The sequence below is a fragment of the Coenobita brevimanus genome, chromosome 39 (genome assembly GCF_032717465.1).
Source record: "Coenobita brevimanus isolate Jiangsu-jjx chromosome 39, ASM3271746v2, whole genome shotgun sequence".
NCBI classification, from domain to species: Eukaryota; Metazoa; Arthropoda; class Malacostraca; order Decapoda; family Coenobitidae; genus Coenobita; species Coenobita brevimanus.
Window position 1 is genome coordinate 13,789,277 of NC_136992.1, and position 14,342 is coordinate 13,803,618.

Here is a 14,342-nt window from a genome sequence, read left to right on the forward strand (position 1 = left end):
AGATGTACAAGATTGAAAAATTATGTAACAATAAAATAATTAAAAGTGCAAATGCAATAATGCTAGTATTGTCATAAAGCATTACCAGTAAGTGGTGCATGAGCACAGTTTTACTCTCGTAGATGTACATGGTGGACACCCCTGGCACGAGGTCCAATAGCAGGTACTGTGTCAAAACCTCTCACTCACCTTTATACACAAGACTACTCCAGGAATCACAAACCGGAAGTCATCAAAAACAAAACCACGCCATGTTTCCTTTTGGGAAGCTCCCTAATATACTTGGGTAGGTAATGGTACACTTACAGAAGCACTCAACACCATAGTAGGAGATATTTAACAACTGCTCTAATTCACATGAAATTAAAATCCTGCAAAGTCGAAAAAATTTTCCAAGGAATGCCACAAAGACCACTTAAAGGTTGCTCTTGTACTCCACTGAGCTATCACGGTACTAGCTAGTGAAATATATCTGTAAAACTGGTGGTGGTGGTGCTGATAGCAGTTAATCCAGACTATGGAGATTGAAATACACTACTGTACAAGCACTTGCTGAACCGGATATTCTCACAGCAATACCATTATTCAACACAGTTCAAGTGCTCCTCTTAATAAAGAAAAAATTACAATACTTGATCACAGAAGGGTCCAAAGTGATGAACATGGGGGGCAGATCAGTCGACGAGAAGCCATGCCCATGTGAAGTGCCCTTTGGTAAACCCCAATAGAGAACTCAGGCGAAGTACATGACTCTGTTGGTGTCCACATGCACTGTTACTGCCCGAGCCATGGCGGACGGCGTGCGGTCCTCACTATTCCCAGACTGGTGTGAACCCTCACCACTGTTGGCAAAACAACCATTAGTACAGTAACTGATAAACACCAACTGACATTTATAAATAATAATCATCATCCTGACTTTTTTTATCTACTTATGGATGGGGTGAAATAAGGTTCAGAAAACATTGAGATATAGCATGAAACAGTATGAAGCATGAAGACTATGCCCAGTCAAAATTGACAGACACTCATTCACATACCATTCAAGCCCCCAGAATCTTGCTTCTACCTCACAGGCATAACAAATAATTCATGAATGATGTCTACAGATGAAATATTCATAACTGACCCAAAGACTGAAAAGTGTCAAATGTGCTATAAACATTTTTACTAAAGAACCACATAGCTTACCAAATGTCAGGTTTGGTTAGGTTAGGTATGGAATGGCCACTTGTAATAAAATTCTACATTATTGCATCATCACTATTATTATCCTAACTGTACTTCTCACAAAAAAATATAGGGTTGATAAGAACCAGAAACAAAAAAGAGAACACAAAACCAAGAGAGCTACCAATACGTGATTGGTGATATGGGGTGCACACTCATTCGCTCATTATCCAGTCTTCACAATCTTGCCCACACCTCACTCACATTTAAAGCCATCTGTATATTATTTTTTACATTCTCTAAATCAATATACCATCTATGCACACCCACTTCTAACCACAGATAATAGAGAGACAGACTTCCTTACCTCACACTTTTTACTAACCTCATTTTTCACCCTATACAACAGGTGCAACCTGTTTCATGGCAGTCCAATTTAACTGATCAAACACTATACTCTAAAGTCTGTAATACCAAAGACTCTCTTCAATACAGGAATTAATAAACCTTCAGGAAATCTTTTGAAGAGTCTGTACACAGTCTTCTCTTTTGATTGAGGCCTTCTCAAATCAGCCTCTTTTCTTTCTAAAGTCACTCTACTCTCCACTACCTTTACACATTAATCTCTTCTTTTATTGCTCCAAAGTACAACTACTATTATTACTTTAATAATAATTAATAATAATAATCTATCTATAGTCCGACGCCCTAATCCAGCAAAAGGTGGCCGCAGAAAAAACACCTCCAAGTTGCTCTGTCACCCACCATTTGCCTACCCTCCCCCCAACTCACTCCCCCCTCCCTCATGTAGCTCTCAACTCCCTCCCTCCACCTCATTCTCGGTCTTCCCCTTCCTCTCCCTCCCTCCATCTCATCTACATACAACCTCTTAGTCAGTCTTTCATTCTCCATTCTCTCCAAATGTCCGAACCACCTCAGTGTATTTCTCCTAATCTCAACCACATCTACTTCCACCCCAAAACGTTCCTTCATTTCTTCATTCGTCAACCTGTCCCTCCATGTCACTACACATGCTCCTCTCAAGTAACTCATTTCTACTGCTCTCACTCTTGACTTGTTCCTCTCTAGCAAAGTCCATGCCTCGCTTCCATACGTCAGGGTAGGGATCACAATACTAGCATGCAGTGACTTACTTAACTTCCATACTCACCTCCCTACTTCTCATCACTGCTTTCAGTGACCCAACAACCTTCCTTCCCTGCTGTACCCTTTCAAGCACTTCATCCCCAAAAGTTCCATCCTTACTCATCACAATACCCAAGTACTTGAATGCACTCACATTCTCCATATCCTCACCATCCAACCTCACTGTGCATTCTGTGACTTCATTCCTCTCAAACACCATAACTTTACTCTTGTTGACATTAACTTTCAAATTCCTCTTCCTACACACTGTCCCAAATTCATTCACCAAACCTTGCAACTCCCATTCATCTTCATTCAACAATACTGTATCATCAGCAAACAACAACACCAGAATCTTCCACATCTCACCCTCAATCATTAGAGCCACCCCCACATCCACTGCCCTACCTTGCACCTCCTTTACAACCCCATCCATGTATATATTAAGCAGCCATGGAGACATCACACAACCCTGTTTCAGTCCCACATTGAGATCAAAGAACTCACTCAGCTCACCATCCATTCACACTGTAGCCCTAGCTCCTTCGTACATACTCTTCACAGCACTCAACAATTTCCCCTCCACTCCATATATTCTCAATAACCTTCCACATACCTTGCCTATCTATTCTGTCATAAGCTTTCTCCAAGTCCGTGAAGGCAGCATACACTTTCTTTCCCTTCTCTAAATACTTTCCCACTAAACATCTTAGAACAAATATCTGATCTACACACCCTCTTCCTTTCCTAAATCCCCCTTGTTCTTCTCCAACTAGCTCCAATGAGTATCCTACCATATATTTTTCCAACCACATTAAGATGGCAAATACCCTATGGTTACCACATACTTCCCTCTCCCCTTTTCCTTTGTATAAAGGAACAATTATACCTGATTTCCAGTCCTCTGGAACCCTTCCCTCTTCCCAAGCCAATCTACACAACTTCCATATCCACTCCACTACAATCTCACCCCCATACCTAAGCATTTCACCACACACTCCATCAATTCACGGGGCCTTTCCCATCTTGATCTTCTTCATTGCTTCCACTACTTCTGCCCTACTGATCTCTTCCTCCCTTCTCTCACCTCTTCTTCTCTCTGCCATTCCCCAACCACTTATACTCGCACTGCTCTCACTCTCTACATTCAACAAATCCTCAAAGTGCTCGTTCCATCTCCTCAATTTCTCCCTCTTCTCCACCAACAATCTATTATTCCCATTTTTCACTCCCCTACTATTTCCCCTTTCACACTGCCTTACTTTCTTTACCTCCTTTCAAAACAATATCTTACTCTCCCTCCAATTCACACTCAGATTCCTCCCAAACTCTTCATCCACTTTCTTCTTACTCTCCTTCACCAATCTCTTCACCTCCCTTCTCCTGCTCACATATACCTCTCTCTTCTCTCTCTCATCTTCTCCCCTACCTCTTCTCTCTAGCCATTCACTACGTGCTTTCTTCTTTTGTTCCACAACTCGTTTCACCTCATCATTCCACCATGCTATCCCTTGCACACCCCTGCGTCTCCTCCTCACTCCACAAACTTCATCATCATCAGCAGCAGCACCATAATCAGGTTCTTCATTACTCAAAAGCACCAATTTTTCCAAAAGGAATTCACTTATGCTAAAAAAAGCTGCCTTGTCGTCACACCTCTTTCAACATCGTAACTTATTCAGGAAGAATAAAGTCTTAAGTTGCCCCTTAAAGGAAATTACAGAACTAAGCTGCCTCATATATAAGAGCAGCTTATTGTACAGCCTCTGCACATGGTATGAAAATGAGTGCTCAGAGAAACATGACTACCAGACAGCTCATGGCTCTTCAAGGCTCAAAACATAATCGCTGCTCTGTAGTACTGCACCAGAACAAGCTGGAGATGTTTCAGTATGTCAGCAAGATACTCAGGTTCACTAAACTTAAGAACTTTGAAAATCATAAGACAAAATTTAAATTCTACTCTGACTTTAATTGATAACCAATGCTAGCCTATATGGAATGACGTTGTGGGGGCTCTTGGATGAAAAAAATGAGTCTTGCACCTCTATTCAGGACTGATTAAATCTTTCAACTGATAATTTGGGAGACCAATGAACAGAGAATAGTATTGCAATTATCAACAGCAGACAGGATAACAGAGTGAACTAATGCCAAGAGGCAGCGTCTTTCATAAACTGTCTCACAAAATAGATATTACTGAAGTGTAGATTACAGTTTCTAATAATATGCTTAAAGTGCTCCTTGTAATCTAATTCTGAAGCAAAGTAAACCCAAGTTCTGAACAGCAGCTGCTGGAAAAAACTGTGATTCACCAATAGCAAAGATCAACAAGTTCTCCGCGTTATGGCCTATTCTATTTCCTTGGATGATGATGATCTCAGTTTTACCACCATTTAGCTTGTTTCCTTTTAACCCCTTTGCCACAAGCTTAACCCCTTAACCACTTCACCACAAGTTTATCTTCCCACCAGCACAGTACTACATCTGATTGGGAGGAGGAGGAGCTAGGAAGCTTTGGACAGCCCTCTGCTATCTCCACAGTAAAGCATTGGCTTTTTACATTCTGGGGACGCTCCCATTACCTAGAAATGACGTACTGTACAGGGTACGTCATTGTGGCGAAGAGGTTAATCATCCTGATCTTTATATCTGCCATCATGTGTTTAATTTTTATCATACTACCAGCAATTTTTGCTTCACAGAAAGCTGAGTGTCAACAGCATAAGTGCGATAGGCAACACTGTGCATCAAGCAAACATGACACTATGCACTGTGAAGGCTATTACACCACATCGTCTCTCCATTCAGCAAATTCCAACCACTTTCTCTCCCAACAATCAAAACTTCAATCTTATCTGAATTCACTCCCTGACATGTTCACATTCACAAAACTTGAACTATGTCTCACAAATCTGTTTCTGTAGTGCAAAAACACTATAATGCAGAACAAATATCTTTGCAAAGCTATAAACAACTCCAATAAATAAAATATGGAGTGTGACCTTCACAGCAAAGCTAAGCACAGGAAAATTCATTTATTCATTATTAAAATATTATCAGGCTACCATCCAAATCCCCCTCACCCCCATTAGGACAGCAGGAGTCCAGTGCTAGGTTCCTCAGTCCTGAGAATGACAATTCATTCACCCAAAAATCACTATTAGCAATAACCTTGAACAACCCCTTAGACAGAAAACCTTAAGGGCCACATCCTGGTGGAGCACCTTAGCTCATTTGGTTATAATGTTACCACCAAATGTAGTTAACAGCATATAGTTTGTCACTGTGCAGTCACTTGAAGGTTGCAAAACATCGGGTGAGTGGAGAGTGAGCACCAACACCTACCCAGTACAGTACACTCAAAATACAGATGAAAGATGCTTCTACCTATATATATATATATATATATATATATAAAGGCATATCTTTTTATTTACAATGCCCTTAAAAAAATATTAGAGGTGATTGGTTACACTACAAAAAGCAAACAAATAAAATATTACTGGGAGGAGGAGATAAGTGTCATTCATTTTTTTTTTTCCATCATCTAATCCTGTGTTGCCCCATGGGAAGCCTAGCAGCCCGGGGCTAGGCAAGCTGGTCCTGACATTTGAGATGAAAGTGATCAGCCTCACTCATCCCTGAGTGGCATTTAGTGAGCATTAAAACCCAACCATCCCTTGGATATAAACCTGCACCAGCTGAATCCAATTGGGGTGTCTTAATTACCCACTAAACACCAGGTGCCATAATTTAGTTATATGGTTACCACCCAGGGTAATAAAAGGTTTCCTTGTGTACAGGAAACCATTTGGATTGTCACTCAGTGTAGAGTCACTCAGAGACTGAAGGAAGTGGAAAGAATGAAGGAAAAAAGACAAAGCAGGAAGGGAGGGAGGAAAGGGCAGTCATCCAAGAGCAGCACTACATCAAATGAGTGGATGGTGGGAGCCGCCACCAACCACTATAAAAAAAATTCAGTTTGAAGTTATTCTTCTATCAACATCAAAGTTAAACTAAGTAATATGAGTCTCCTTAGATGAGTGGGTATAACTAGCCCTAACTTACCTATTATTTTCTCCTTATATCCTAGCTAGTTTCCCTCAACTTGGCCAAATCTCTAAGGATACTCAGCTTGATAGCGTTGCAATGACAGATGACAACGAGCTAGAGGTCTTGGTTAGCTTGCAAGAGTCTATCCAACTGTCCTGGTGCACCTTATTTGCAGCTTGCAGCCTGAACAATCTTCAGGAACTGACTCCAAGAAATAGCGTATCTCTCTCCCTCACCATATTCAGAGATGCTAAGTATTATTTAATTACACTTACCTAAATACAATGAATTACTTTATAAAATTTACAAGGAAGGTCCAACTTCACAAATAAATCTTATTTCCATATGACAATAAGATCAAATCTTCATTTTATGTACATTAAGGTATAATGCAGTCAGACCCCTACTTATGAAGGATCGACTTAAAAAAATCCACATACGAAAAAAGTAAGCTGCGTGCGTGCGTGCGTGTGTTGTATCTTTACAGGAATGAGTCAAGCTCATAATGTCCATGTATTAAACTATTTTTATCATACATATCCTTAAATTTATGAATAGTTTTGGCACACACTATTTCATTCAGTAGTGCATTCCACTGATCAACTGCCCTCTTTGGGAAACAGAATTTCCTTACGTCTTTATAGCCTCTCTTTTTATGTAGTTTTTTGCAATGACCTCTTGCTGATGCTTCCCCACAGGTTATATATTAATTTATTTCTACTTTCACTTTCCCTGAGATACATTTATATAGCATACCCATGTCTCCTCTTTTCCTTCTCTCCTGCAGTGTTGGCAAATTAAATTTTTCTAGTCTTTCTTCGTAGCTTAGATCCCTTAACCCCTAAAACGCGGGGCGTCGTGTTTGCGACGCTCGCCGAAAAGGACATAACGGTGGATCGTCGCATTTGTGATTCGAGTTAATTTTGAATAAACGCGGGCAAGGATGTTCCAGCTGGTATTGTCTATCAGTACCACCACCCTTTAGCTACAATTAGCATACTTTACCTTTGTACTACTGACCTCCGTTGTTGCCAAGTATCGCGTTTTCCCCCCTCCCCCCCCAACCACGGCCCGGCCAGCCTAGCTGTGATACATGGCAGCGTTCTGACTGCTCAGAACTGTAAATCTGTGCTCTCCTCTCACAAGCAGTTTATGCTAATAGGAAACGCTTGCTTCCCCAGTTGTCACACTAGCTTTTTTTTCACACGGTTTGCCCCTGTTTAGCATCAGTTTACCACAGGCTTTCAAAGTGACATTATGGCGAGTTCTAGCTCTTCCGAGTCAGTGCAAGCGGCCGACAGGAACAAGAATAAAGTGACGGGCATAAGGCAGAATAAAAAGCGCGCTGCGGTGATCTTTTGGGAAGTAATATGGTTGAAAATAATGTAGTATACGTGTTTTTAGCTGTGAAAATGGAAATGTTTGTTGTGTGACGGGAAGACCGCCAACGTGCTGCATGTCGGCCGTACGCTTCGTTGATTTTAGCCTTATTTTCAGTGCTTATTGTACAAATACGGATTCCAAACTACCTGTACGTTGCAGTATAAAGTTTACTGTGACAGAATGAGGCTGTGGTAGAGGGGAAACCGGGCTGTTGGAGGTGTGAAAGTGAAGATTTTGTAATCCAACTTTGCAAGTCTCCACAAGTCCTTGGGTAGTCCACGAAGGCTCAACACCTGTCTCTGGAGAATGCTGAATGTAAGTACTATCTGCCAAACCAAGTATAATGTTCTAGGGTTAATCTCTGATTTTTGGCTAATATTTTCCTACAGGTACTCAGACCGCGATCGAACCCCGCCACCCCGGGGGGGGGTCGGCTGTCCATTGGCCGCGCATTAGGGGTTAAGCTTAGTACCTATCTTGTTGCTACCCTTTGTACTTTTTCAATCTTATCTGTGTGTTTTTTTAGATGATTCCAGATTGCTGATGCATACTCCAGGGTTGGTCTGATGAATGATATTATGCTCTTTCTCAGCATGTCTTCATTTATATATGTGAATGCTATTGTCGTATTAGAATGCAATGTATGTATACATATTACATACTTTCTCCCTGATGTGGTCAGCTGGAGATTGTCCGTTACTGATAATCACTCCTACATCCTTCTCCCTTTCTGGTATGTGTAGGGTTCATCTTCCTAACTTATAATCCCAATCTGGTCTTTTCTCACTTTTACCAAACTTAATTATATGACACTTGTCCACATTAAATTCCATTTGCCATTTACTGCTCCATTCATGAAGCTTATTTAATTCTCCCTGTAGCTCTATGCAAGAATCTGTTAGTAATTTTCCTTTGTATTATTGCATCATCCACAAACATACTTAGACAGCTTCCACTTCCAATGTTACTATGTCATTTATATTTACTAAAACCATAATTGGTGCCAGCACTGAGCCCTGTGGAACTCCGCTAGTCATTTCCCTCCATGATGAGTACTTTCCCCTTAACACTGTTCTCATTTCCTCTTTACTGAGAAAATCCTGCATCCAACAGCACAGACTGTCTTGAATACCTCCTTTAAGGTACAATTTCCATAAAAGTCTTTGGTGAAGTACTCTGTTAAATGCTTTCTTGAAATCTAAATAGATACTGTCCATTGGTGCAGTACTCTGTCAAATGCTTTCTTGAAATCTAAATAGATACTGTCCACCCATCCTCCTCTTTTCTGTAATGTTTCAGTAACTCTATAATAGTGGCTTAATAGATTAGTAACACATGATTTTCCATTTCTAAAACCAAACTGCCTTTCTGTTATCATACTGTGTTCTTCTAGATGGTTTACCCAAACTTTTCCTATCAGCTTTTCTAGGATCTTACTTACAACACTGGTTAGTGATACTGGTCAGTAATTGAGTGGATTTTGTCTATTCCCTTTCTTGAACAGGGGAACAATGTTTGTTTTCTTCCAAATATCAGGTAGTTTACCTTGACCTAAGGATTCCTTGAATATTAAATACAATGGTCTGCTTAACTCTTCTGCACATTCATGTAGCTCCCAACGTGAAATTTCATCAGGACCATTTGCTTTTCCTTTGTCTAATTTACTTAACTTCCTGTACTTCTTTTTCTGATACCGTATTTGTATATCTTGTAATATGTGTGTGCATGCATGTTCCATATCATCTCTTTCAAAATTATTTTTGTAAGAACTGATAGGAAGGTTTTATTGTGTGTGTGTGTGTGTGTGTGTGTGTGTGTGTGTGTGTGTGTGTGTGTGTGTGTGTGTGTGTGTGTGTGTGTGTGTGTGTGTGTGTGTGTGTGTGTGTGTTCTTACCTAACTGTATCTTTACAGGATTGAGTCAAGCTCGTACTGTCTCGTGTCTTAAATCATATTTATCGTACATATCCTTAAATTTGTGAATTGTTTTGGCACACACTATTTCATTCGGTAGTGCATTCCACTGACCAATTGCTCTATTTGGGAAACTAAATTTCCTCACATCTTTATCACCTCTCTTTTTATGAAGTTTTTTGCAGTGTCCTCTTACTGATGCTTCCCCATACGTTAAGTAATCATTTATGTCTATTTTCTCCTTCCCTGATATGCATTTATATAGCATAATCATGTCACCTCTTTTCCTTCTCTCCTGTAGTGTTGGTAGATTCAGTTTATTTAGTCTTTCTTCGTAGCTTAGATCCCTTAAGCTTGGTACCCATCTTGTAGCAGCCCTTTGAACTTTTTCAATCTTGTCTATGTGTTTTTTGAGATAAGGACTCCAGACTACTGATGCATACTCCAGGGTTGGTCTGATGAATGATGTTATTATCTTTCTTAGCATGTCTTCATTTATGTATGTAAATGCTATTCTCATATTGGCAAGCAGTGCATACATGTTCCGTACCTTCTCACTGATGTGGTCAGCCGGAGATAATCTGTTATTGATAATCACACCTAGGTCCTTCTCTCTTGCTGATGTGTGTAGGGTTTTATTTCCTAACGTATAATCCCAATCAGGTCTTTTTCCACACTTGATTACATGACACTTGTCCACATTGAATTCCATTTGCCATGTATTACTCCATTCATGAAGTTTAATTAATTCTTCTTGTAGCTCTTTACAAGAGTCTGTGTTAGTAATTCTCCTTTGTATTTTTGCATCATCTGCAACTATATTAAGATAGCTTTCATTTCCAGTGTTACTGTCTATATCATTTACATACACTAAAAACTTGATTGGTGCCAGCACTGAGCCCTGTGGTACTCCACTAGTCACTTCTATCCATGATGAGTAATTTCCCCTTAGTACTGTTCTCATTTTTCTTTTCATGAGAAAATCTTGCATCCAACAATACAGTTTGCCTCGAATTCCTCCTTGATGGTACAATTTCCATGAAAGTCTTTGGTGTGGTACTGTGTCAAATGCTTTCTTGAAATCTAAATAGATACTGTCCACCCATCCTTCTCTTTCCTGTAATGTGTCTGTTACTCTGTCATAGTAGCTCAAAAGATTAGTAACACATGATTCTCCTTTTCTGAAACCAAATTGTCTTTCTGTTACCATACTGTGTTCTTCTAGGTGATTTACCCAAGCATTTCTTATAGGCTTTTCTAATACCTTGCTTACAACACTGGTTAGTGATACTGGTCAGTAGTTAACTGGATTTTGTCTATTCCCTTTCTTCAATAAGGGAACAATGTTTGCTTTCTTCCAAATATCAGGTAGTTTACCTTGACTCAAGGATTTCTTGAAAATTAAAAATAATGGTTTACTTAACTTCTTTGCACATTCAAGTAGCACCCAACATGAAATTTCATCAGGACCATTTGCTTTTCCTTTGTCTAATTTACTTAGCTCCTCCTGTATGTTTTTTTTCTGATGTTTGTATATTTGGTAGTATGTATGAGCATGCATGTTCCATATAATCCCTCTCAAAATTTTTTTCCTCTGTAAAAACTGATTGGAAATTATTGTTTAGTGCTTCACAAATATCCTTCTCTTGTGTATAGATGATTCCAACGTCCGTAATGGATTGTATTTTATCTTTTACTTTGGTTTTGCTTCTGATGTAGCTGTAAAATAGCTTTGGTTGATCATTACTTTTATTTATGATATCCTCCTCAAACTGTTTTTGGGCTTCCCTCCTTATTCTTGTATAATCGTTTCTTGCCTGTTTGTAATTATAATATGCCCTTTCACTATTGTGTCTTCAGTATCTATTCCACAACAAATCTATTTTCTTTTGATTTTTTACATTCTGTATTGAACCATTTCTTTATTTTCTTTTCTGCTTCTTTGTGCTGTGGGATGTACTTCTGGACTCCTATTTCATAAAGTTTACAAAATTTTTCATATATAGCATTTAAATCTTGTCCTCTAAGCTCCTTTTCCCAAGCAATTTCTAAGAAGTACTTCTTTTGGATAGAAGTTGTGGAAGCAATGAAGAAAGTTAAATCGGGGAAAGCCCCAGGAATTGATGGAGTGTGTGGTGAAATGCTGAAGCATGGGGGAGAGATAATAGTAGAATGGATGTGGAAGATGTGCAGATTGGCCTGGGAGGAAGGTAGAGTCCCGGAGGATTGGATGTCAGGTAAAATTATTCCCTTGTACAGAGGAAAAGGGGAAAAAGAAGTGTGTGGTAATCATAGGGGCATTTGTCTTCTTAGTATAACAGGAAAAGTGTATGGTAGGATACTTATTTACAGAGTTAGAGAAAGAACAGAGAAATTAGTTGGAGAAGAACAGGGAGGCTTTAGGAAGGGAAGAGGTTGTGTAGATCAGATATTCATTCTTAGATCTTTAGTGGAAAAGTTTCTAGAGAAGGGAAAGAAGTTGTATGCGGCTTTCATGGATTTGGAGAAAGCATATGACAGGGTGGATAGACAAGGATTGTGGAAAGTGTTAAGAATATATGGGGTAGATGGGAAGTTGTTGAATGCTGTGAAGAGTATGTACGATGGTGCGAAGGCTGCAGTGCGTGTGGATGGTGAACTAAGTGAATTTTTCTCTTTGAAAGTTGGTTTGAAACAGGGATGTGTCATGTCTCCATGGTTGTTCAATCTGTACATGGATGGGGTAATAAAAGAGGTACAAGGTAGGGTAGTGGATGTTGGAGTGGCCCTGGTGAGAGAGGATAGTGTTTGGAAACTCCCTGTACTGTTGTTTGCAGATGATACTGTGTTGTTGAGTGAAGACAAAGGGGAACTGCCAGGCTTGGTGGATGAGTTTGAGAGAGTGTGTAAGAAATGGAATCTAAAGGTGAATGTAGGGAAGAGTAAAGTGATGGTCTCTGAGAGAGGTGAAGTTAGTGAATGTACAGTGAGGTTGGATGGTGAGGAATTGGAAAATGTGAGTACGTTTAAGTACTTGGGTAGTGTGATGAGTAAGGATGGAAGTTTGGAGGGTGAAGTGCTTGAAAGGGTACAGCAGGGAAGAAAAGTTGCTGGTTCTTTGAAAGCAGTGATAAGAAACAGGGAAGTGAGCATGGAAGTGAAAAAGTTACTACATGACAGTATTGTGATACCAACTCTAACGTACGGAAGTGAACCTTGGACATTGTTGGAAGGACACAAGTCAAGAGTGAGAGCAGTGGAAATGAGTTATTTAAGAGGAGCCCGTGGAGTCACGTGGAGAGACAGGCTGACGAATGAGGATATAAAGGAGCGTTGTGGTGTGGATATGGATGTGATAGGAAGTGTTATGAGGAACACACTGAGGTGGTTTGGCCATGTGGAGAGGATGGAGGGTGATAGACTGACGAAGAGAGTGTATGTGAGTGAGGTGGAGGGGGGAAGAGGGAGGGGGAGGCCAAGGATGAGATGGAGGGATGGGGTGGAGAGGTATATGAGAGAGGGGGGTGTGAGTTGGAAGCAGGGCAGTGAAATGGCGGGGGACAGGGAGACTTGGAGGCGATTTGTTTGTGGCCACCCCAAACAGGATTGAGGCGTCTGGCAATAGATAGATAGATAGACTTCTTTAGGTCATGATACTTTCCCTTTTTATAGTTTAGGCTCTTTTTGTAACTATCATTGCTGTTATCTATGTCATATGCAATCCTGAAACTGCAATTTAGTACTGCATGGTCGCTTTTGCCAAATGGAGGGTGATATATTAAATTGTTAACATCTTTTTCTTGCCTAGTAAATATGAGATCTAGCATTGAGGGCACATCGAGTCCTCTTTTTATGGTGCTTTCCCTTACATGTTGCGTTAGGAAAAACTCTTGCACAAGATCCAGGAGCTTTTGGTCCCAACAGCTTTCTTGGCTTATTATATCTAGAGTATTCCAATTTATATTTGTATTAAAATCTCCAGTTAGTATAATTCTTTTCAATTTCTCTTCCATATTATGCAGTAATGCTCTTAAACTCTGAATTGTACCTTCCGCCAGGTCCTCATATTCGTCTCTTTCCCATATGTTTGATCTGGGTAGCATGTACAAATTGGCTACAATTACTTTCCCTTCAGATGTATTTATCTCTACTGCAATCAATTCTACTTGTGAGGGTATATCTAATTTTATTTCTTTGACTTTCAGATTTTTCTTAAGTTAACATTATAATTCCTCCTCCTTTTTTTAAGTTCCTATCTCTTCTCTATATATTATATTGCTCTAAGTTTAGGATGTCATTCGATATCCTTGGTGTTAATTTTGTTTCAATTAGGCATATTATATGTGGTTCCTTTTCTCTAACATAATCATTCATCTCTAATAATTTAGATACCATTCCATCCACATTTGAGTACATCTTGTTTATATACTTATCATGATTTGGTTCTACTACCTTCCTCCTTATTATTCCCTCCTGTTTATGTACCACTTTCATACCTGCAATCCAATTACTTTGTAAAAAAATGTATTCTCCTCCTCCTCTGATCTTCCCTCATTTTTTGTTTTTGCTTCCTCCCTCTTCTCTTTCAGTAATTACAGTTCCTCTTGTGTTAGGCATCGTTTTATCCATACATTTTTGAACTCCTCTTCTTCCATACGGTTCTTTGCATTTTTTAGTATCTCCTCCACGGTGTTTA

At 39.7% G+C, this 14,342-nt stretch overlaps 1 protein-coding gene across 1 annotated transcript in view; it reads right to left on the reverse strand.

The window, feature by feature from the left end:
• Positions 1-733: 733 nt before the first annotated feature.
• Positions 734-14,342, reverse strand: part of AGO1 (protein argonaute-1) — a 198,583-nt gene continuing 184,974 nt past the window's right edge. Inside the window, exon 19 of the mRNA XM_080270147.1 lies at positions 734-842. Coding sequence (XP_080126273.1) covers positions 734-842 — 109 coding nt within the window. The remainder of the gene's footprint in view (positions 843-14,342) is intronic.